Raw genomic sequence first — 24,637 nt, forward strand, 5'->3', positions numbered from 1 at the left:
GCTAGGCAGAGGACACCCTGGATGGGCCCTAAGTCTCAGGGCCGGAGCTTGTGTGTCTCAGCTGAGCAGCTGAAGGCTCCACCAGGACACAGAGCAGCCAACACAGTGCTAGCACCAGTGCTGGGTGAGCTGCCTGGCATGGCAGACTAAGGGCAAATTATTTTTCTGACATTTTTTCTTAAAGCCCTACCTTTGCTAATGTAGAAAATATTTTTTGGATTTGGCTGAAAGAGCCATGAAAGCTTCTGCCACACACCCAGAGACCACAGGCAACTGTACACAGCTCCAAGTGCCACATGGGAGCCTCATGTGTCTTGGGTATACGTCTGTTGTGTGCCTGCATATTGTACACACACACCTATGTTAATCTATCTCCAAAAGGGACCTGCTCTGCTTTCTGCCATGGATGGCACTATCCGCTACCCATGCTCCAGGAAGACTTGCCATCCAGAACCAGAGCTCTGATCTGAAGTAGACAGTGCGAACAAGAGAGCTATGGCAGAGGAAATGACAGGGAGCTGAGACAGCTTTCAGAGGGAAGCTACAGTCTTAGCCAAGATAGATGAATCACAAAAAAAAACTAAAAGATAAAAGAGAGACAGAAATAAAGCTGTGCTCTGTCAAGGAACATAAACAAAGGCAAGACACTATAGTACAGTCAGTTCACAATACATGCACACACACGCATATGGACATGTGCATACACACAGACACATATACACTCCTGCACGTATATACATACTCATGCAGACGTGCAAACATGCACGTGTGCATAGACGTACACCTACACACGCAGACCCATGCACACATGCATACAGACACATGCACCCACATATACACACATGTGCATATATGTGCACAGGCACAAATGCACACACACACATGCAAACACACGTGCAAACACACGCAATACACATGTACACACATATACAGACACATGTGTGTGCATGTACAACAAATGTGTGCACATGCACACACACCTACTTCCCTGAGAGAAGTAGTTCGGTGACAACAGAGGGCGTTTAGTGATTCCCAGCTTGGACTCCAAGAGCAGCTTCTGAGGACTCTGTGACCTCTCTGAGCCACAGTTCCCCCACCAGGAAACTACCAAAAGCCATAAGACCTCTTGTCTGAGCAAGAGATGGAAGAAAAGAAGAGGCTATATGCCAGGTCTGAGCCAGGAGCATTCTGCAGATGTAGATGTCCCACAGAGGGTTGGGAGCAATATGAGGATGGCAGCTGGAGTGACCCTAGGCCTCCACAGAGCAGAGACCACAGGACTGGTGTCTACCCTGAGCTGGACAGGAACAAATCTAGGGAAAGCAGTGGTGCAGCAAACACAGGCTGACAGGGACAGAGACCCCAAAAGCAGCCAACAAAAAGACAGCAGAGAGGGAGCTCTGGGGTAGACAAGCCACTCAGGACCATGCCCCTCTGGCAATTCAGGAAAGATAATTTCACATACAAATAAGCAATCATAGGGGCTGGGGTGTGGCTCTGTGTAAGAGCACCTGTTGATAAACCCAGCCTGATTCCCTATTAAAATTGGGTGCCATCTCGCCACAAAGCCATGAAAAGCTAATTTCAGCTTTACTATAAATTACTGCAAATTATGAACCTGCTTGGAATTCCTGCCCATGCCTTGAATTCACCCATGCCTGGCTCTCTCTGACCAGATAGCAGCCCTCTCTGAAACTTTAGTGATACCTCATAAATCTTGGCCTTCTCTGGCCAAATAACAACCCTCTGAGGCTCTAATGACCTTCATAAATTCTGATGTCAGGGCCAGCAAAAATGTAAACCAGCCTTTGTGTTATGCTCGTCAGAGTTTTGTTATCTGTAACACCCCCCTCCCCATGTGTAACTTTCTGGGTTATAAAGCTGGGCTACAAGAAAGCTGCAGTGCTGTCTTGTTCCCACAGTTTTTGTTGAGAGAGGCAGCCTGGACAGTCGAAATAATAAGCTTGCTTTAATTTGATTTTAATTGGAGTCAGTGGTCTTTTCTTGCATCCTGGTCTAATACTGTCTGACACATGCAAGGCCCTGGGTTCCCTCTCCAGCACCACAAAAACAAATAAGCAGTAGGAAAGTACCAAGGTCTGATTCCACACAAAGAGGGTTGTACAAAAAGCAAGAACAGCCAGGCGTGGCAGCGTGTACCTATAACCCCAGTCGCTCAGGAGGCTGAAGCAGGAGGATCACAAGTTTAAAGCCAGTCTCGGCAAATTAGCAGGGCCCAGGCCAGGATTGTGGCTCAGTGGTAGAGCACTTGCCTACCATGTGTGAGGCACTGGGTTCAATCCCCAGCACCACATATAAAACAAATAAAATAAAGGTATTGTGTTCATCTACAACTAAAAAATATACATAAAAATTTTTAATTAGCAAAGACCTAAGTTACTCAGCAAGACCTTGTCTTTTTTTTTTTTTTAAAGACCTTGTCTTTAAAAAAAAAAAAAAATACAAAAAGGGCTGGAGATGAGGCTCAGCAGTTAAGCACCCTATGTTCAATCCCTGGTACAAAAAAAAAAGCAAGAACAAGGACAGAACGGCAACCCTACAGACCATGAAGCTCCCCAGAGAACCCCACAGAACAGGCCAAAATAGGAGCCTCTTCAAAATAAGCCAAAAAGCCTTCAGAAACATATGCTTTATAGACACTTTAAAAGACCCATTAAGGGGCTGGGGATGTGGATCAAGCGGTAGCGCGCTCGCCTGGCATGCGTGCGGCCCGGGTTCGATCCTCAGCACCACATACAAACAAAGATGTTGTGTCCGCCGAAAACTAAAAAATAAATATTAAAAAAAAAATAATAAAAAAAATAAAATAAAAGACCCATTAAGGCCAGGCACAGTGGCACACTCATGTAATCCCAACCACTAAGGAGGCTGAGGCAGGAGGATAGTGAGTTCAAAGGCCAGCCTCAGCAATTTAGCAAGGCCCTAAGCAACTTAGCAAGACCCTATTTCTAACTAAAAAATAAAAAGGGTTGAGGATGTGGCTCAGGGGCTAAGTACCCCTGGGTTCAGTATCCAGTACCAAAAACAAAAGGCCCTCAAGAGAAACAGAAGACAAAAAGAGAAAAGAGAGGAGACTAAGGGAAAGCAGCAGATGCCAAAGAATGCACAGGGACAGCAGGAGTCCCAGGGAGACTGTATCTCTGACCAGATAGCAGCCCTCTCTGAAACTTTAGTGACACCTCATAAACTTTAGTGACACCTCTGAAACTTTAGTGACACCACAGCTGGCCATACAGGACACACGGTTTTAAACTGACCACAGCCTGGAAGCATCAGCTGTGAACACAAGCCAGCACATGTTCTGGTAAAACAACTTAAACAAAATGGGAAAGTCCTTTGGATGGCTGGGGAAGAGCAGAGTGTTCACACAGAAGTGAGCCGCTTCACGTGGGCACTGCAGTCCTGCCCAGGAGCCTGTCCCTCGGGGGAGGGGGGCATCCACCACTCAACTGTGTCCACGCCTAATGGCCACAGGCTGGTAAATGTACTCTGCTGAGTTCCCAGGACACACAACAGAATTTCACACCAGCATGGGTGTGATACACGTAGAAACTCAAGCAAGACAGATGTAGAACAAGGACTGTCTTGTTCCACATCTGGGCTTTAGGCAAGAGTACCACAGACACACTCCACAGAGCCCCAAAGAAGCTGCTCCCAAAGTCCTAGCCATGTGAAGAGCCACAGGCAGCCTCAGCATCAAAGTGAGGGTGCAGGGCACCAGAAGTGCTTGGAGGCCAGCAGGAGCAGGCAGGGGCTGTACTCAGCACTCAAGGACGCACTCAGAGTGCACACTGGGATGGGCAAGGGGTCAACCCGGCCCTCAAGTGACTGCTTGTGGGAAGAGAGAAGGCACGCTGCCCTCAGAGGTCAGGGAGCCCTGGAGGTCTCACAGTGCCATAAGAAGTGCCCTTCCTGGACCTGTCCACCAGGGGCCAGAAAGAACCATATCCCAGAAGCAATAAACATTGCCAGCACCCAGACCATGGTCCTAGACTGTTGCTCTCCCTACAAAAAGCCAGGCTTCACAGAGAAGCATCTGACCTCAGGCCAAGGTCTCACTCTTGTTGGCACTCCCCTCTTCCTATGTCTGGCCTCTGCTCCATGGGGGCCTAAAGTCAGACCACCCCAGATGTGGGCCTTATTTTACACTCCCATCCTCAGGCCTAGCAGACACACTGGCCATCCCCTGCCTCCAGCTGGGCCCTCAACCCCTTCCCTACAGAGAGCCCAACTTTTCTAAGCATACCCTTCCACACCCCTCCCCTGGAGCAAGTTCAAAGACATGACCCAGAGTGCCCCCTCAAGTGTCCACAGCCTCTACCTGTATCCCCTTTGTCCCTTCAACTAGCTAGGAGACTCTCTGGTCTCCAACTGGGTCAAGTCTCCTGTCTGCAGCCTCCCAACACCAGCAGCCAGCCAACACTGATCAGAGGTTAAGGGTAGGTCTGCAGGTCTGAGAACTCCCAGCTGGAAGGGAAATGGTGAGATGGGCATGCACACACAGTTCCTGGAGGCTGCATGCACGGGACACAGTGCCCATGCTCCAAGGCAGGTCCTGAGTCCTGACTCCTGATGCCCCCACTGCCCCCACACTGCAGTATCTTCATCCAGCAGAGCAATTGTCATGGGCAAAGACTGGAAAGGCCACAGGGGAAGTCCACCAGATCAACCGCTGCTCGGAGATCTGACACGTGTGTCCAGAAAGCATGATATGAGCAAGGACTCCATCCACAGGGACACAGCAGCAATGGCAGAGGATGACATGGAGGTGAGGACACCAAGGCACTCTGCAAAGCAAGAGATCCCATGTCATCGATAAAATGTACCAGATGAGACCAGAGCAGGTGGAGAGCACAGCAGGCACCCCAGGAGTGAACCTGAAGTCAGTGCAGGTGGCTAGCCATGGTGAAGCACGCAGTGACATCAGCAGCTAGCAATGGGCTACAGGAGCGCCAGAGGAGGGAAGGGTACAGAAAAAAATACCTGGATATGGAAAACTACTTGGATATGGACTGTCCCCAAAGCCCCATATGCTGAAGGCTCGGCTCTAGCTTGGTTCTATCACCAGGCTGTGAACTGAAAGAACCTTTGAGGTGGGCCTAGAATGAGATCTTTAGGTTGCTAGGGCACGGTCTGCAAGTTGACTGTGGGACCCTGATCTCTTCCTCTTTCTCTTTTTTGCTTCCTGCGCCCAGTTGAGCAGTTCTGCTCTGTCACATGTACCCACAGTGATGTGCTACATCACACAGGCCCACAAGCAATAGGACCAACAGACCCTAAGCCAAAAACCTCTGAAACTGTGAGCCAAAATAAACGTTTTCTCTTTGTAAACTGATCAGCTAACATTTGTTATAGGAACAGAACACAGCCTAGCACGACTATGAGCCCACTGGTCTCAGAAGCTCAAATCCCAAGCACAAGAAGCGTGAAGAAAATCAACAGTGTGCCTAAAACCAGTAGCACAGTACTAAAAGCAGCCAAGAAGGACGACACCCCCTGTATGCGCACGGAGGACAGCTGCAGCAGCCTCCAGGGCTACTGAGGAAAGCACCTGGTGCACCTGGACACAGGGCCCTGACTACCCCCACCCCACCCCACCCCGCACCCTGGGTAGCGGGAAGACGGTCCATGGGCAGTCGCTGTGACAGGACCACTGACCAGCAACTGACAAAGGGCAGAGGTTTATTCAGACCATCCTGGAGGCTAGGAATTCTAACATCAAGGGATGTTCCAGAGAGTCACTGCTGCGTCCTCCACTGTGAAGGGCAGGAGCATGGTAATGGCTCAACCACCTCCTAGCCCACCTTGTTTCCCGAAGGTGACTTTAGGAGACACACTAACACCCATACCCACACTGTCTGCCCGCTTCAACCTTGGCCCCGCTGCTTGGCCTCACAGAAGCCAGGACAATCTTATTACAAGCAAGATGTGCTCAGCCCTCCAAGGAACACCATGAGCCACACCAGGCCAGCCAGCTGCCCCAGGCCTAGGAAACTGGTGCCCACCTTGTGGCCTCCCTCTGTGAAAGCCACACCCACTGCTCCTGTCCTTACTCCATCCTCTCCATGATAAACATATGAACAGAGATGGACAGATTCCTGTCTATATATAAGAATTTCAGTTCTAAAAATAAAGGGGTTTTGTGCATTTGATTGACCACCAAATCCCCATGGCCAAAAATAATGCCTGGCACATCCTCAGTAGATCTGCTTAACAGATGAATGAATCTTAACAATTTTATGTCAGAAAGTAGAATCTAGAAAGTTAAAGAAAATTTGAAATGACTTTAAAATACCTGTCACTCTTGGGAAAAATACCTGTCACTCTTGGGATTGCATCAAAATTATAGGAATACAAGAATGCAACACGAGGATCTGTTTCTCTGCTTATCAAATAAATCCACAGCAAATGCACATTAAAAAATGCACATCAAGTGGGCATTAGCACTTGAAAGAACCCAGCACCCACAATGGTAATCCACACTCAGGGAGAACCATCTCAAAGCCACAGGGACTGAAGGACTTGGCCCTTCACACAGAGCATCCTCCTCCAACACACCCTCAGCTCTAGGGAGAGCTAGATGCTACTCTGCACAAGGATGATTCAAGCTGTACTTAATAAGACAACAAAAGTTCAGAGAATTAACTGAACATAAAATACAAGTAAAAGTAATAATCATGAGGAGTCTATCAGAAAGGATGACTTCCAAACTATTACCTGTAGATGGACACACCCCTTCTAAAGTAGCCCCAGGTACAACCAACCAGCTTCTCCAGATCACAGAGATTTTTTAAACTCTTGTTGGCACAATGGGGTTCAAAGTAAGGTTCAGGACTAGTGGTGCTGTACATGACCAAAAAAAAAAAAAAAAAAAAAAAAAACCAAAAAAGCGTATTCTGTGTGTCGTGCTGGGGTTTCAATCCAGGGCTTTGTGCATGTGAGGCAAGCACTCTACCAACTGAGCTATTTCCCCAGCCCCAGATGCGTATTCTCAATAGCAGTAAATGCACTCCAAAAGTGTTTAGAAGTGCTCATGTGTGTTTTCTACTGGCCATTTAAAAAGACAGTCCAGAATGGGGTTGTAGCTCAGTATAGCACTTGTCTAGTACATGTGAAGCACTGGATTTGATCCTAAGCACCACATAAAAATAAAGAAAGGTTAAAAAAAAAATTACAATAGTTCTGGTGCTTTTCTTTTGATGCTACTCAAGCTGTAACAGAAACTTGCTGTATCAACTACTTCAAAAGAAGGAAGCAAAACCCAGTCCAGAGGCCCCACCCAGAGCTCAGAGTGCTTGACAAACTAAGTAACCCAACACACTGTACTCACCATCCGAAAGGATGTCACAGTAAGAAGGGAACCCTGATCAAAACCAACCCCAGCACTCCAGTGGCAATCTGACCTAGAGGGGTGTTTTTGTTGTGGTACTGGGGATGGAACACAGGGTGTTCTACCACTGAGCTGCACCCCCAGGCCTTTTTGTTTGTTGAGACTAATTTGCCTAAACTGGACTCAAATTTGTACGCCTCCTGCCTCCCAAGCCACTGGGATAACAGGCGTGTGCCCCTGCCCCTGGCTGGCCTCTATGCTCTTAAGCTATCTTGCAGACAGACAGTAAACCTGGGGTAGATGGGAAGAAAGGTAAATGGGGAGCACTTGAGTACAAGGAAAGGGGTGGGTATGAAACCACTTTAATTCTCACCGGGTTTATACTCCATCAAAAGTGATGTCTCAGGCTGGGGATAGCTCAGTTGGTAGAGTGCTTGCCTCGCATGCACTAGGCCCTGGATTAAATACCCAGCACCAAAAAAAAAAAAAAAAAAAAGTGAAGTCTCAGCTGAGTCCAGTCACCACACCCTGTCACCCAGGGGACTAGGGAGGCAGATACAGGAGAATTACAAGTTCAAGGCTAAACTCAGCAACTAAGTGAAGCCCTAATCAACTTAGCAAGACCCTGTCTCAAAATAAAAAATTTAGGGCTGAGATTGTGGCTCAGCGGTAGAGCGCTCGCCTAGCACAGGCAGGACCTGGGTTCGATCTTCAGCACCACATAAAAATAAAGGCATTGTGTTGTGCCCGTCTACACCTAAAAGATAAATATTTTAAAAAAAAATAAAAATCTGGGGGTGCAGGGCTGGGGATGTGGCTCAAGCGGTAGGGCGCTCACCTGGCATGCGCGGGGCGCTGGGTTCAATTCTCAGCACCACATAAAAATAAAAAAATAAAGATATTGTGTCCACCGAAAACTAAAAAAATAAATATTAAAAAGTTCTCTCTCTGTCTTAAAAAAAATTAAAAAGCTGGGGGTGCAGCTCAGTGGTAGAATACCCCATGTTCCATCCCCCAGTACAAAAAAAAAAAAAGCAAAGGCTTCAGGCATTCACAGGGCTGCAGCCGCCACTCACAATCACAAGAGTCAGAAGGATAGCAATACCACCAGAATCTGACCCCAGCCCAAACCATGGTCAGTCACACATCCTGCAGAAAGACTGCTAGGAGAGCTGCCTGGCCCGGGGAAGGACAGCCCACATCTGCGCACAGGGCAGCTGTGGGCACATCGATGCCACTCTAAAAATCCTGCAGCACCGACCACCACCAGCAGACCCTGCACCCTGTGCTCCTCCCAGTGGTGGACCCACAGAAGTCTTTCAGACCCTGCTTCCCTGCTCAGTGGTTGTGGGCCTGGTCTCACTCCTCTCTTCCACCATGCTGAAGCGAAAAGCCTGAAGATTGACAGGAAGTGATGTTAGAGAAACAGCAGGAGCAGGGCAGGGTAGGACAACCTGTCATCCTAGCAGCTCAGGAGGCTGAGCAGGAGGATGGCAAGTTCAAAGCCAGCCTCAATAACTTAGCAAGACCTTGTCTCAAAATAAAAAATAAAAAGGGCTGAGGGTATAGGTTAGTAGTAGAGCAGCTCAGGTTCGCTCCCCGGTGCTGCAGATGTGCATGCCTGTAATTCTAAGCCATTGTGGTCTCACTGACCCTCTCTTCTTGGACTTCCCACTCCAGTCTCAGGGCACCACTTCACAGTAGGGCAGTGGCCTGGTCCATGTTATGTACTCTATGCATCTGGGCCAATCCTTTCCACCATCTCCAGCACAGAGCTACCTTATCACAGTATTAGCTCCACCTTGACTGGGGGGGACACACCCACTCAAGCCCACTACACTAATATTTTCTCAGCACACTATACATCCAGCACTGCTTGTCAGGGTACTTCAGCCTTCCCACATGGTCAGGGAAGCTGAGAAGATTAGTGCTCCCAGGACCAGTGAAGGGCTTTACAACCTAAAGCTGAGGCTTCATAAGGCCTAGCAAAAACATGCATTTGTTTTTTGGGTGTCATTCAATTGGAGGTTAGATGCTTTACTTTTTTTCCCCCACATACCTTCATTTTATTTATTTATTTTTATGTGATGCTGAGGATGGAACCCAGCACCTCACACATACCAGGCAAGTGCGCTACCACTGAACCACAACCGCTGCCCATTCAATCTATTTCTTCACTGGAAAAAAGTCATCAAACTTACTCCACACATCACCAGAAGCCAACAGAAGCCATCCAACTTGGTAGCTCCCACACACAGCTTCCACACCAAACCCTGAGGTAGCTCACCTCAGGCCAGGCTCAGGACTGACCTTAGGGGGCAATCTCATTTGTTCTACATTCTTTTGTCATGCTGGGAGTAGGGGCTTTAACAGAAGACTGCTTGCTCAACAAGGCCACATACAAACAGGAAGTCTTCCAAGTTCAACTTGGAATTAGTCTTTTGTGGATACACAAGCATCCTGCATGCCTCTATTATTCCCTTCTACCTTCCCTTAGGAAGGCCCTACCTCCCAAGCAAAGGCCCACCTTGTCCATCCTATGTCCTCTGACGCCCTGGGCAGGCAGTCCTGAACACAGGAGGTGCTCAAGTACCAGTGATGCCAGGAACCCAGCTTCAGGCTGGGCTGAGAGCTCCTGGGGCAGCCAGCTGCCTCCACCTCAGCACGCTGCAGGCACTTCAGAGTGGGGCCAGCTCAACCCTCCCTAATCTACATCAAGAGGTCAAACTGATTCCAGACTCCAGAGAAAACCAGCACACCCCACACCTCACACCTGCCTGCTGCAAAACTAGCGCAGAATTTGAAAGGAGAACCTCCAGGCTCCTAAGCACCCACACAGCTGGGGCCCCCATCTAGCCTGCCTACTGCACGGACAGGACCATTTTTCCCTGCTTTGGTGGGGGTGCTTAGGGTCTCACTAAATTGCTGACATGGACCTTAAACTTTCATTTGTTTTTTTAAAGAGAGAGTGAGAGAGGGGAGAGAGAGAGAGAGAGAGAGAGAGAATTTTTTATTTTTTAGTTCTCGGCGGACACAACATCTTTGTTGGTATGTGGTGCTGAGGATCGAACCCGGATCGCACGCACGCCAGGCGAGCGCGCTACCGCCTGAGCCACATCCCCAGCCCCGGACCTTAAACTTTCAATCCTCCTGACTCAGTCTCCCAAGTCACTAGGATTACAAGTGTACACTATTGCACCTGGCCTCAGCATTTTTGACTAACCCATTTACTATAGACTTACAAAATGACTTGGTAGCTGGGTATGGTGGCACAAGCCTATAATCCCATGGACTTGGGAGTCTGGGGCAGGAGGATTACAGGTTCAAAGCCACCCTCGGCAACTTAGTGAGACCCTGTCTCAAAATAAAAAAATAAAAAGAGAGGGCTGGGGTTGGGTTGTGGCTCAGCGGTAGAGCGCTTGCCTCCCACGTGAGAGACCTTGGGTTCGATCCTCAGCACCACATAAAAATAAATAAGTGAAATAAAGGTGTTGTGTCCAACTAAAAAAAATAAATAAATAAAATATTAGAAAAATTAAAAGGGCTGGGATGTGGCTCAGTGGTTAAGCACCCCTGGGTTCAATCTCTGGTATCAAAAAAAGGCTTGGTTTTTTTTGAAACTTATAAAATCTGAAAATTGAGCTCAGGGAGGATGGCCCAATGCTCGAGAACCTACAGAACAGGTGAGGGTCAGAGGGATTCACCCCCCACCACCATGCAGGAGCTCACACCATGTATTCTAACCATATTCACATCACTGAAAAACCTCCCCAAAATGTCATTTGCTACACTGACTCTAATCTTCCCCTCTGGACTGACTCATCTAATTTTTTTAAGAGCCAAGGAAATGCCATTTAATCCTACAAAGACAGCCTTTCCAAGAACTCAGACTACAAGACCCTGACAAATACTGTGGCAAAAGCAACAGAGTAAAAGCCATTCTGAGGGCTGGGGATGTGGCTCAAGCAGTAGCGCGCTCGCCTGGCATGCGTGCGGCCCGGGTTCGATCCTCAGCACCACATACCAACAAAGATGTTGTGTCCGCCGAGAACTAGAAAATAAATATTAAAAATTCTCTCTCTCTCCCCCTCTCTCTTTCTCTCTCTCTCCTCTCTCACTCTCTCTTTAAAAAAAAAAAAATTTAAAAAAATAAAAAAATAAAAGCCATTCTGAGAGGACAGAGAAGTGAAGTCCTGAGTCGGGAACATGCAATCCCTGGGTCAGTCAACCTGTCACAAAAAAAAAACTGCAGCCCCACCCTGGCAGGCACAGAGCCTGCGGCAGCAGCCACTTCCCCCCTCACCCTTCCTCTCCCTGTGGCACACACTTCCTAGATCAGTTTCTAAGGAATATGAATTATGCAGAAGATGCAAAAAATATAAATGCAAGAAAAGAGTTCCTTTAAAATAGTCAGCAGTTCTTAAATGGACAGTCAAGAAAGACAAAATGGCTTGGGTTGTTTTTCTTTGATACTGGACAGTGAACCCAGGGGCACTTAAACACTAAGCCACATTCCTGCCCCCCCCCCTTTTTTTTCCAGTTGTCGATGGGCCTTTATTTTATTTATTTGTTTATAAGTGGTACAGGGATTCAACCCATGGCCTCATACAAGCCAGACAAGCACTCTACTGCTGAGCCATAACCCCAGCCCATCCCTGGACCTTCTTATTTTTTTAATTTTTGAGACAGGGTCTTGCTAAATTGCTAAGAGCCTCACTAAGCTGATGAGGCTGGTTTTGAACTTGCGATCCTCTTGCCTCAGCCTCTCAAGCAACTGTGATTACAGGCATGTGCCAACACGCCCAAACACAAAATAGACATTTAACTTTGAAGGTTCTCTTAATATTTCAACAACAAACTGACAAAGTCTCATTCTGTCTTTACCACTATGCATGAAAATCAAGTGCCAACTTCACATGTAAGTTTTACACCAAAGTTTAAACAGAATTTGAACTTTTATGCTTCTTTTCTCCACGCCCAACTTATAACTAATAACAACTGGAATTTTATGAACAAAGACTTTTTTTAAACTTTAGTTGTGCTAAAGTACACTTCAAAGGGATGTGTGATTTCGAAAGCTAGAAAGAGAATGCAGCACAAACAGTAGGGCACTGGCAGTCACCCTATTTGGGGATTCTACACCCTCAGCACAGCTCAGCCCTTTCTCAGGGACAAGGGAAACTGCTCCCCCAACCTGTTCCACCTCTCCTCCTGTCTCCTGCACTCCAGTGCCTGGAGGGCTAGGCAAAATGCCCCCAAAAACAACAGAAGCAGCTCCATTCCCCAGAGTCCCAGCCCCACAAACACAGGAATAAGTAGCCATGTTTGCCACTTCCTGCCTGGGACATGCCTGGTGCACAAAGGACCTATTTGCTCCCTTCCAGTCAGCTCTCAGAGTTTGGCATGCTCAGTGTTGTTACATGTGGATGCTCCTACATCACTGTAAGATGAAGACACTGGGGGCTGGAGTTGTGGCTCAGTGATAGTACTCACCTAGCACGCATGACACCACATAAAAATAAATTAAAGAGCTGGGCGCTGTGGTGCATGCCTGTAATCCCAGCAGCTTGGGAGGCTGAGACAGGAGAATGAAGAGTTCAGAGCCAGCCTCAGCAATTGCAAGGCATTACGCAACTCAATGAGACCCTTAGTGCCTGTCTCTAAATAAAAACACCACGCAATAGGGCTGGGGATGTGGCTCAGTGGTCAAATACCCCTGAGTTCAATCCCCGGTACCAAAAAAGAATAAAATAAAGATACTATGTCCACCTAAAACTAAAAAATAAATATTAAAAAAAAAAAAGATTAAGACACTGTAGATAGAAATGCAGGAAACACAACTCACCTACACCATCACAGCTTAGCCAAGCAGCACACTGTTCACTGTGCTGTCCCAGCCATTTGCCCAGGTGACCTCAGGGATGCAGGCTGCTCCTCGCTGCCACTGCCCAGCATCATAAGAGAATATGTAACAACATATAGCTAGGCCAGGACAGATAAAAATGCAAAGCAGGAGCCAGGTGTAGTGGCACACACCTGTAATTCTAGCAGCTCAAGAGGCTAAGATAGGGGTTGGGGATATAGCTCAGTTGGTAGAGTGCTTGCCTTGCATGCACAAGGTCCTGGGTTCAATCCGCAGCACCACATTAAAAAAAAAAAAGGAGGGGGGGCTGGGGATGTGGCTCAAGCAGTAGCGCACAGCCCAGGTTCGATCCTCAGCACCACATACAAACAAAGATGTTGTGTCTGCCGAAAACTAAAAAATAAATAAATATTTTAAAATTCTCTATCTCTCTCTCTCTCACACACACACACACACACACACATACACACACACACTCTCTCTCTCTCTCTCTCTCTCTCTCTCTCTTTAAAAAAAAAAAGAGGCTGAGACAAGAGGATAGTGAATTCAAAATCGACCTCAGCAACTTAGCAAGACCCTATCTCTAAATAAATAAATAAATAAATAGGGCTGGGGATGTGGCTCAAGCGGTAGCGTGCTCGCCTGGCATGCGGGTTCGATCCTCAGCACCACATACAAAGAGAGATGTTGTGTCTGACGAAAACTAAAAAATCAATATTAAAATTCTCTCTCTTGGGCTGGGGATGTGGCTCAAGCGGTAGCGCGCTCGCCTGGCATGCGTGCGGCCCGGGTTCGATCCTCAGCACCACATACAACGATGTTGTGTCCGCCGAGAACTAAAAAATAAATATTAAAAATTCTCTCTCTCTCTCCTCTCTCACTCTCTCTTTAAAAAAAAAAATTCTCTCTCTCTCTCTCTCTTAAAATAAATAGATAAATAAATAAATAAATAAATAAGCAAGCCCTAGGGATATGGTTCAGTAGTTGAGCGCCCTGGGTTCAAACCCTGGTACCCCCACCAAAAAAAATTTAAAAACATAGATTAGGGCTGAGGAGGTAGCTCAGTGTTTAAGGCTTGCCTAGCATGTGGGAGGCCCTGGGTTCCATTCCTGGCGATGCCCCCCCCCCAAAAAAAACTGATAAGTTATATATGACTCTCCTTCACAGATACCATTTGTGTAAAAGCAAACAAAAGTTCCAGAACAACTGAATAGTGAGTAATGGCTATTTTCCCAGTGTCAGCAGCTCTTTTGTTCCCTTGGGACCCTTTGCTCAAATAAGTGCCACCAACCCAACAGCTTGACTAATCTCAGGAACAGTGCTGAGTGAAAAAAGCCAGGCAATGTGAAAGGTCCCACACTACAGGACATCCTTGAAACCAGAAAATCAGAGCAAAGCAGATGAGCGACTGCCAGGGCTGGGCAATAGGGCGGCTGTCAGAACTGCACAGGATGCTTTGTGATGCCGGCATGGTCTGCATCTCCACTCAGGCAGGAGTCCCACAACACTACATATACTAAAACTGCAGACCATACACACACACACACACACACTAGTGCACCTAAAACTAGCAAGGCCTAAACAGCCCAGTGGTCTACACCACATCAGCTCCCTGTGTTGAAAATGCCATCATTATGCAAGATACGCACATCAGGAAATATGGATGAAGGAAGCCAGAGATCTCCCTGTCTTTCGCTTCAGCTTCCTATTAACCTTAAGTGTTTCAAAGTAAGAAATTATTTAAGCCAGATGCAGTGGTGCACACCTATAATCCCAGTGGCTTGGGAGGCCGAGGCAGAAGGATCATGACTTCAAAGCCAGCCTCAGCAAAAGCAAGGTACTAAGCAACTGAGACCCTGTCTCTAAATAAAATAAAAAATAGGGCTGGGATGTGGCATAGTGGTCAGGTGCCCCTGAGTGCAATCCTCAATACCCAAAAAAAAAAAAAAAACCATACATACATTATATATATATATATATATATATATATATATATATATATATATATATATATATATCAAATTAAATAAAATAACTAGAATTTTTTAAATAGTTTTTTTAGTTGTAGATGGACCAGTATCTTTATTTATTTATTTTTTTTTTTTTAATGTGGTGCTGAGGATTGAACCCAGTGCCTCACACATGTGAGGCAGGCGCTCTACCACTGAGCTACAGGCCCAGTCCCAGAATTAGAATTTTCTTAGTAACACAAAGTTTATTAACTCCCACACACTGAACTCACATTAGCAAAGTCCTTAGCCCTGCTTAAAGTAAATCAGGAAGGATCAAGGCAATTTCACAAGACACTAAATTAGTTTGCCACCTGAACCATAAGAGCTACAGCTTTGAATGGCACAATGTGCCAGGGAGCACCTCTTCACATCCTGAAGCATATTCATTGTTGCCTGTGCCAAGAGGAATGGACTACCAACCAGAAGTGCCCACAGATGGAGACAGCTCAGTTTCCACTTGTCCCTTCCACGCTACCCTCAATGCTTAGTACAACCTTCAAGGGGAAAACTTAAGCAAGTTGGTAGAAAAGTAAAGGGAGCTGCCAATTTAGAGTTGAAATAGATTTCAATCACACTTCCACTCAAAACTCATGCCTTGACATCAGTTCAGTCACTGGTGGCTCCCAGCAGAGCACCCTCTTCACAGAGCCTGGGTACTCCTGTCACTCTCTCAACAAGCACACAAACCAGAGCCAGGCCAGGAAGAGAAGCAGTGACCGATCTCCCTGCAGCACAGGGGTAAAGTTCAGACCGCACTGGCCCTGCCTGGCTCGAGCTCACTCAGCCCTCTCATTTCTCCTGTATCTGTGAGTCTTCTCTGGCTGGCTCCTGGTCAATGCCTTCACTGGTCACACACCATGTGCCTGACACTGAGAGGCATGGGGTTAGGAGGAATAATGTGGTGAGCAAGACATAGGATCCCCACTCATGGAGCTTACAGTGAAGAGGTACAGAGTCCCAGACAGGACCATTGCTGCCTGTGCCAAGAGGAATGGACTACTAATCAGAAGTGCCCACAGATGGAGACAGCTCAGTTTCCACTTGTCCCTTCCACGCGACCCTCAATGCTTAGTACAACCTGGTTCAGCTCCAAAGAAAAGCAATGCCACAGCAGATGAGAGAGGGACCTGAGAGCCAGGAGGGAAGGTATTTCTGAGGAAGGAGGACCAGGTACCCCTTCTTCCAACGGCTCATCTAGGGGAAGAACTGGCTTGCCCACGGTCCACATCAGTGGTTCTCAAACAAGGGCCACTCTGCTTGTCAGGGGACATTTTATAACTGTACTACTGAGGCATCTAGTGCTGCAGAATGACCCTCACAACTGAGGAAGGTCAGTCCCAGCTATCAGCTATAACAAGGTGTGGGACGTCTGACCTACAGTCAGTCAATGAGCACTTACTGAATATTCAGTATATGGCACATTTTCTGGTCAAATGCACAGAACATGTGTTTAAAGTGAGACAAGTTGTGTGAAAATGGTTTTCACTCTCAATATCCTTCCCAGTGCAAAAATGGAGGATGACATCACGGCCAACTTAAGGTCACTAAGCCTTCATCCAAGGGGTCCCCTTCACAAGCAAACACACACTTAGCTTCACAAAATGCATCGTAAGTGCGAAAGCATTGTCTTGGAAATTTCATTTCATGTCAAAAAAAAAAAAAAAAAAAACAGGAAAAAGAGAGTGGCCTACCTGTAGAAGCTCTGGCACCTATTTTTCTTCAGAGGAAGGAAGGGACCAACATCCTCTACCCTTCCAGAGAAGCCTGGTACACCCAGACTGGCCTTGAGGCTCTGCTCCAAGGAGGTGACGTTGACAGGGAAGGATCAGCACATCAGCACTTAGCAGTAGGTAATGTCACAAAATGTCTCAAAATACTCATTAACCTAAGGTAATAAAAATCAAGGAACCACCACGTGTGGTGGCACAGGCTTATAATCCCAACACTGGGGAGGCTGATGCAGGAGGATCCCAAGTTCAAAGCCAGCCTCAGCAACTCAGCCAGGCTCTGAGCAATTTAACAAGACCCTGTCTCAAAATAAATTTAAAAAAATGGCTGGGATGTGGCTCAGTGGTTAAGCACTCCTGGGTTCAATCCTTGACCAAAAAAAAAAAAAAAAACAAGAAGAACCAATTACTTTTTGCTGGATAACAAGAAAAAACGAACAACTGGGGCTGAGTTTGTGGCTCATCTCAGTGGTAGGCAGAGTGATCGCCTAGCAGGCGTGAGGCCCTGGGTTCGATCCTCAGCACCACATAAAAATAAATAAATAAAGGTATTGTGTCCAACTAAAAAATAAATATTAAAAGATAAAAGCGAATAATTGAGCCCACTCTTTAGCAGGCCCTGCCTTCCTGACCCATTTCATTTTGGGTGGCTTTTTTCCACCAGGGACATTTGGAGAGGGCCTGTGCCTGGAGACCACAGAAGCTTAGCTCAGAGCATCCACACCCGGTTGCTGCGGGTCCCCTGGGGGAATGAGTCACTTTAATCGCAGCGGGTGAGATCTAATCAGCAAGCAAAAGGCCGCCAGAACCGGGTCACAGGCCGTCTGCTTGAACGCGCGGTCTCTGGATTCTGTGCCGGGAGCGAAAATCCACGCTCCTTTGAAAAAGGCTGGGTTACGCGCTCCATTACTAGAAAGGCCGAGATGACATCATGCTGGGGAGGGGCGTTTTGGCCGGAAGCCCCTCTGCAATACCGCCCACCCCTCAGATCCCGGCCCCGCATCCCGGTCCCCACACCGAGCCTCGGTCTGAACCCCCACCTGGCAATCCCCGGCCTCTCAACCCAAGCCTGGCACCTGCACCCTCCCCACCGCCAGGTCCTCAGACCCTCGCCCCAATCGCAACCTCGACCCCGCTCCCGCACCCCGACCAGACAGACCTCCGTCCCACCGCCAGATCTGCACCCGCAGACCCCCTCCCGCACGCCGGCCCGCCGCCGCCTCACACTCGCACCCCGGGCCCCGCCGCCAGGTCTGCCCCCCGGCCCGCGCCCCCCAGGCCCGCCGGACACTCACAGTTGCGGATGTCCGAGATGAAGACCGCCAGGCCCCGCATCCCGTCCCCCTTGGACACGGCCGGCATCTTCGGGCCCCGGCAGCGGCCTGGGCGGCGGGCCCAGGAGGAGCGGGGCGCGCGGACGGGCGGGCGGCAGTCACGCCAAGGCCGCCGAGGGCCGCGGACGCCAAGGAGCGCAGGAGCGCAGGAGCACGGAGCCGCCTCGCCACAGCCGCCTCGGGACCCGAGCGCCGCTCTCCGGGCGCGCACGCGCACGCGCACGCACGACGCACGCGCCGGCACGCACGCGCGCGGCGACTGACGGCGGCGCCGCTGAGGAGGTGGCGTGCGCGTGTCCGCGATGCGGGGTCGAGCACGCGGGAGCCGGCGCGCGGGGTGCGGCCGCCGCTGGTTATCGTGGCCGCCACTGGTGATGGCTCCCGCGGGGATCCAGGAGGAGGCGGGCCCGCCTGGGGCGTTATGCAGCCGCCCGAGGTCGCGCCCCGAGTGCAGACGAGTCTTGCGCGCGCCGCGCTGCCGCACCAACGTGGACAGTGCTGGGGACACCCAACTGGGGGCGCCAGCGACACCTGCCGCGGGACCGCCTGGAGCTGGTCAGGCTGCGGAGAGCGGAGCTAAGGATGCGCTGCTCCACGTACCGTCTTCCCTTCGAATGGGGAAACTGAGGCTTGAAAAGAAACTGCATTCCCGCACTGTGGCCGCTGTCCTGAGGCCAGACCCTCGGGGACCAGTTAGGCTTTTTGCCACTGTTGCCTTGATGGCCCCTGTGGACCCGCTGTGCAGAAGCCCTGCTTGGTTGGGCCTTGGCTCGGCACCGACCCCCAGGGACTCTGGAGAGCAGATGGCCCTGCCGATTGCTCCTCTATGAAGCCAGATGGTTTGGAGAGAAAGCTCCCTCCTCAGGAGTTTCCCTGGCCCTGTATCTGGAATTGTCCCAGACCCACCTGTGAGACCTTTGTCCCCACCCTGGCTCACTTCCACAGTCCCGATGAGAGGTTAGGTCTGGTTAGAGCTTGGCCAGGAGGAGAAAGGGCAGGGCCATCCATGTACCAGGCACCTCAGAGGCCCCAGGACCCTGGGGAAAAGGAAGCTGTGACAGGCTCAATACCCAAAAGGCAGCCAAGTTCACCACCTTCCAAGACAGACAAAGAGCTGAGCCAGGAAAAAGAACCTCCAGAAGAAGGGGAGACTCAGGGTCCTCACCCTCACACCAGTGTGTTAATCCTCCCACATCCACCTCCTGTCCAGAGCACAGGAAGTGGGCCTGGGAGGCTTCTCCCCAGGTTGTGCCCCCTCCAGGCCCACTGGACACTCACATACCCCTTCCTCTGAAGTCTACCTCCCCCAACCCTGAAAACACGCAGGGCCAATTCTTGACACAAGAGCACCTGTGCAGCATATGAGCATGCAGGGCAGGCAGCCCAGGAACCCTGATGTGCCTGTGCCCAGCTCAGAGCAATGCCAGAAGATTGCCTGGGAAGGCTCCTCTTGCTCTCTGCCTCAAGCTCCCCAGCTGGGGAGTGAGGATCTACAGGAGAGGAGAGAGAGAGAGGGAGGTGGGGAGAGAGAGAGAGGGAGGTGGGGAGAGAGAGAGAGGGAGGGGGCAGAGAGGGAGGGAGGGAGGGAGGGAGGAGGAGAGAGGGAGGGGGGATAGAGAGAAGGAGAGGGAGGAGGGAGAGAGAGAGAGGGAGGGGGAGAGAGGGGGAAGAGAGAGAAGGAGGGAGGGGGAGAGAGGGGGAAGAGAGAGAAGGAGGGAGGGGGAGAGAGAAGGAGGGAGGGGGAGAGAGAGAGAAGGAGGGAGGGGGAGAGAGAGAAGGAGAGAGAAAGGGAGGGGGAGAGGGGGAAGAGAGAGGGAGGGGGATAGAGAGAAGGAGAGAGAAAGGGAGGGGGAGAGAGGGGGAAGAGAGAGAGAGGGAGAGGGGGGAAAGAGGGAGAGAGTGAGAGAAGAGGGAGAGGGAGAGGGGGAGAGAGTGAGAGAAGAGAGAGAGGGAGAGGGGGAGAGAGAGAAGGAGAGAGAGGGGGGGGAGACAGGGAAGGGGGAGAGAGAGGGAGAGAGAGAGCAGGAGCGCGCATGCACACACTTTGGAGTGGGCTTTTATTGGGGAACTCTAAATTCTGGGGAAAATTCCGTCCAATGAAGATCAAGGGGGGCAGTGTTGCAAGGTCAGGTGGGGTTGTAGAGAGACAGGCCTATACACAAAGACACCGTCCTCAAACCCAAGAAGGGTAGTCTAGTGGCATTTCTGCTATCTGATGCCTCAGTCACCCAGCCTGGGAGTGACTCTGTCACATGCGAGGTTGGTCTCCCACACCTCTCTTTAATACTGACTCTGGAATTCCCACACCTGTCTTCCTGTCTACACAGTGTGTCGAGGAGGGCCTGACAGGTGACCATACAAAAGACCCCCACCTCTGCCAGCATATTTACCCTCACAGCCATGCAACCAAGCCTGGGGCCTCAGTCTGCGGGAGCCTTCCTGAGGAAGAGGCCGTTTTCCATAGTGTACAGTGCTTTTCTTAAATTGTCTGAGCTGGATCTTTATCGAATTTTAGCATCAAGGTCACAATACTGTTCCCAAGGGGATGGTGAAGCTGATAGCCCTTTCCTTCTTCATGGGTCATGGCCACTGGGTTGGAAGGGCTCTGCAGGCTCAAGATTTGCTCACATCATGAAGGAAAAGATCACAGTAGGGCTGGGCATCCCAAACACATGGCTCCTGTGTTGTTGGCTAAGTATGCACACCTGGACCTGCTTAGGCCTACTGTCAGTTTTACAAGTAGCCCACGGATTACACAATCTCCATGATTGACAGTGAATTACAGACAATGACCCTTGCAGAAAATTGGGGTTAGCCATCTGATCCAGGCTGCGACCCTGAGCTCCATGCTTGTTCGGAGATGGTTGTGGCAGTCCTCAGAGTTAGTGGCTACCTCTGTAGTCATCAAGAATAACATGCCCAGGGAAGATCAGACTCTGGGAGCAGAGCATTCTCTGCCAGGCACAGTTTGCAGGCATGAGGAATTCAAGAACCCAAAGGTAGGCAAGTGGGTTGTTCAAATGGAGCTAGAGCTGGGCACAGTGGCCCATGCCTGTAATCCCAGTGACTCAGGAGGCTGAGACAGGAGGATTGCAAGATCAAGGCCAGACTCAACAATTTAGCTAGGCTCTAAGCAACTTAGCAAGACTTTGTCTCAAAATAAAATAAATAAATAAATAAATAAGGGCTGGGGATATACACATGTATATGTGTTTATATATACATATGTGTTTACATGTTTGTATTCGTATGTGTGTATGTATGTGTATATTTACACATTTATTTATTTATTTATTTTTAGAGTGAGAGAGGAGAGAGAGAGAGAGAGAGAGAGAGAATTTTTAATATTTATTTTCTAGTTCTCAGCGGACACAACATCTTTGTTGGTATGTGGTGCTGAGGATCGAACCCGGGCCGCACGCATGCCAGGCGAGTGCGCTACCGCTTGAGCCACATCCCCAGCCCCTATTTACACATTTATTATGAAGCCTGACTGCCTGAAGATTGATGAACCCAAGCTCCTACTGTTTCATCTTGGGGCAAAAAGCTATCTTGATGTACACATCTCATGTCTCACAGCCACAGAACTAAGGGAGCCCAGAGCCATATGCAACTGGATTCAAGACAGTTGCAAAATAGCCACATTGAATGCATCATCTCCCCAGACATCTTACAGGGAAGCTGGGGTGCTGGTGAGGCAAGCATGGGGCCCAGGAAGCTGGGAGGGGGAGTGGGATAACCAAAGATTCCGACCCCCACTTCTCAAGATCCTTCACACACAGCCCCAGCCCTTAAGGCCGAGGAGTCAGGTTTCAGAGACTCTCTCTGAGGCTGGAAGACATGGCTCCTCCAGGATCACAGGAAGTCAAGTTAATGTCAGCAAAAGTCTAGGTTGTGTGGAACAGATTCTAAGAGAGCAGGCCTAGTCAGCAGCTCTGTCCTTTGGGACACCCACCAGGCATCTGGGTCAGCAGAGCCAAGTCAGGCAGCAGACATCCCTCATTGCTACACTGTCAAAACAGTTTAGTCATGTCCAGTGGTGCACACTTGTTAGCTCAGCGAGGCAGGAAAATAGCAAGTACAAGAATATAAGAATATAACGTTGTCCATAAAATTAATTATATGTTGAGCAACTCAGCAAAACACTGTCTCAAAAATAAAAATTGAAAAGAGATCTGAGGGCTGGGGATGTGGCTCAAGCGGTAGCGCGCTCGCCTCGCGCTCGCCTCTCTTTAAAAAAAAAAAAAAAGAGATCTGAGATGCAGCTCACTGGTAAAGCACTTGCTTGACATGTGCAAGGTCCTGGGTTCTACCTCCATTGCAGGGGGAGCAGGGGGCAGCATTACTCGCCTGATTTCCAGAGGCAGGTCAGGACACAGATCCCAGTGCCTTGAGGAAGAGGAGCCAGGCACTCCTGAGCAGGGAGAGGCCTCACGGTGACATAACAGCCTAGTCCTCAAGTTGTCTTTCCTGGTGATTTATCAGTAAAACTCAGCAGAGACCTGCAGGTCAGGAGTAACAGGACTCCAGGCTGCAGCTCACTGGTTCCTGGGAGCCTTGGTTGCCAATCAGTCCACTGCTCAGAGAGGAGACTTAGGGGTCAGAGGAGAGATGCCATTTTGGCCTGGGTCTGTCACCATGATAATGGAGCTGGAATCAGCATGCTCAGCAGCAGTAAGAACTCCTCCTTGGCTTCTTGGCAGGGAGGAAGGACACTGGGGTAGAACTGGCTAAGTACTTGGTGTGCAGCACAGACCAGTTGGTACTGGCTCCAGCCCCCACCCTCAGTGGTTCTGACACTACAGGAGGGGTACAACCCGGGTGTTGGTTTTTTAAGGCACTCTAGGCAGTTCTGGTGTGTGGTACCAGTTGCCAAATCCTGGACGAGCCCAGAGTCAAGCTTCCACCACACTCAGACACCTGCGTGGAGCAGGTGTGCTGCACACTCACCCTTCGCTCCCCTGCCTGCCAGTCTGCAGGAGTGGGCATGTAAAGTGTCCTGGATCACAGTTGGCTCCCTTGCTGGAGGTCCTGGGGGAAGCCGCTGTCCAGCCCTTCCTCCCACAGCAAGCCAGATCAGTTCAGGCCCACAGGTGGTCTCTCAGATGGACGGGCAGAAACCAAGCTGTACAACAAGCTAGTGATGAGAGGGGTTTACTGCTCCCTTTTGGAACACCCACTCATCCAAAGTGGCCAGCTAGTAAGGTGGATGTGGGTTCTGGGTTCAGGTAAATGACCCACCTGTCCTTGCCGCAGTCAGAGGAAAGGGGAAAAGAAAGAAGGCAGAAAAACACTCTTCTTACTCAAGTTGCAAACAGGATCGTTTTCCAGTCTCTTCTACCCACACCCCACTGGCTAGAATTCCATCAATTGGGGAGACTGAGCTGCCAGGAGGTCTGGCAGACCTGTGTCTCCTAAAGGGTAGGGATGGAACCTAAGAAACCAGCAGCAGCAGAGCCACCTCAAATAGGTGGAGAGTGACAGGAACACTGCTTTGCTCAGCAGGTGCAGCACACCTGGAAATGGCTCTAAGAGCCATAGAGAGCTGCCTCCCTGCAGCAGCCTAATTCCTGAGGACTTGGGTCATTGCATCATGCCATAGTCATTACACCAACAGGACCCGCTGAGCAGGAAGTAGCTACACCCGGAGGACACATTTGCCAACGGCAGAGCTGGCTGGCCAATTCCTCTTACTGCCTTCCTCCTGTAATCATTCAGCTGATCTGGCGTATGGACCCCCAGAATAAAAACTATGTTTCCTGGGTTGGGGCTGGGGCTCAGTAGCAGAGCACTCGCCCAGCATGTGTGAGGCACTGGGTTCTATTCTCAGCACCACATATAAATAAATGAATAAAATAAAGGTCAATCAACAACTAACACTATATGTAAAAATAAAAAAAAAAAAAGTACATGTCTGTGTCCCAGTCTCCTCTTATAAAGACATCATCATTTGGGATCAGGACCCACCTTAGTATCCTCGTCTGAACTAGTGACCTCACTTAGTGACCTCATCTGCCACAACCCTGTCTCTAAATAAGGACTTTTTTTTTTAAAGAGAGAGAGAGAGAGAGAATTTTAATATTTATTTTTTCAGTTTTCAGCAGACACAACATCTTTGTTTGTATGTGGTGCTGAGGATCAAACCCAGGCCACACGCATGCCAGGCAAGCGCGCTACCGCTTGAGCCACAGCCCCAGCCCCAAATAAGGACTTTGATATAAAAGCTTTCAGACACAATTTAGGCCACAATAGAGATGATATTTGCATGCGTTGGGGCATGATTTTGAGTCACCACCCTGCCCCTCTCCCCGGACTGGGAGCCTGGTTTTGATAGAAGGACCTGCATCTCG

General features: G+C 49.4%; 1 protein-coding gene across 5 annotated transcripts in view; it reads right to left on the reverse strand.

Annotated features, from left to right (window-relative positions):
- AP2A2 (adaptor related protein complex 2 subunit alpha 2) overlaps positions 1-18,507 on the reverse strand; it is a 67,349-nt gene extending 48,842 nt beyond the window's left edge. For 4 of the 5 annotated variants that reach the window (XR_014019730.1, XR_014019731.1, XM_081275025.1 and 1 more), the window contains exon 1: positions 18,249-18,507. Coding sequence is in view for 2 of the 5 variants with exons in the window: in XM_081275025.1 (XP_081131151.1) it covers positions 18,249-18,315 (67 nt within the window). In the remaining 3 variants the exon portion in view is untranslated. The remainder of the gene's footprint in view (positions 1-18,248) is intronic. The other variant, XM_081275027.1, reaches the window with a different exon arrangement.
- Positions 18,508-24,637: the final 6,130 nt, after the last annotated feature.

Source organism: Spermophilus citellus (genome assembly GCF_964194105.1).
Source record: "Spermophilus citellus genome assembly, chromosome: 2".
In the NCBI taxonomy this organism is placed as follows: Eukaryota; Metazoa; Chordata; class Mammalia; order Rodentia; family Sciuridae; genus Spermophilus; species Spermophilus citellus.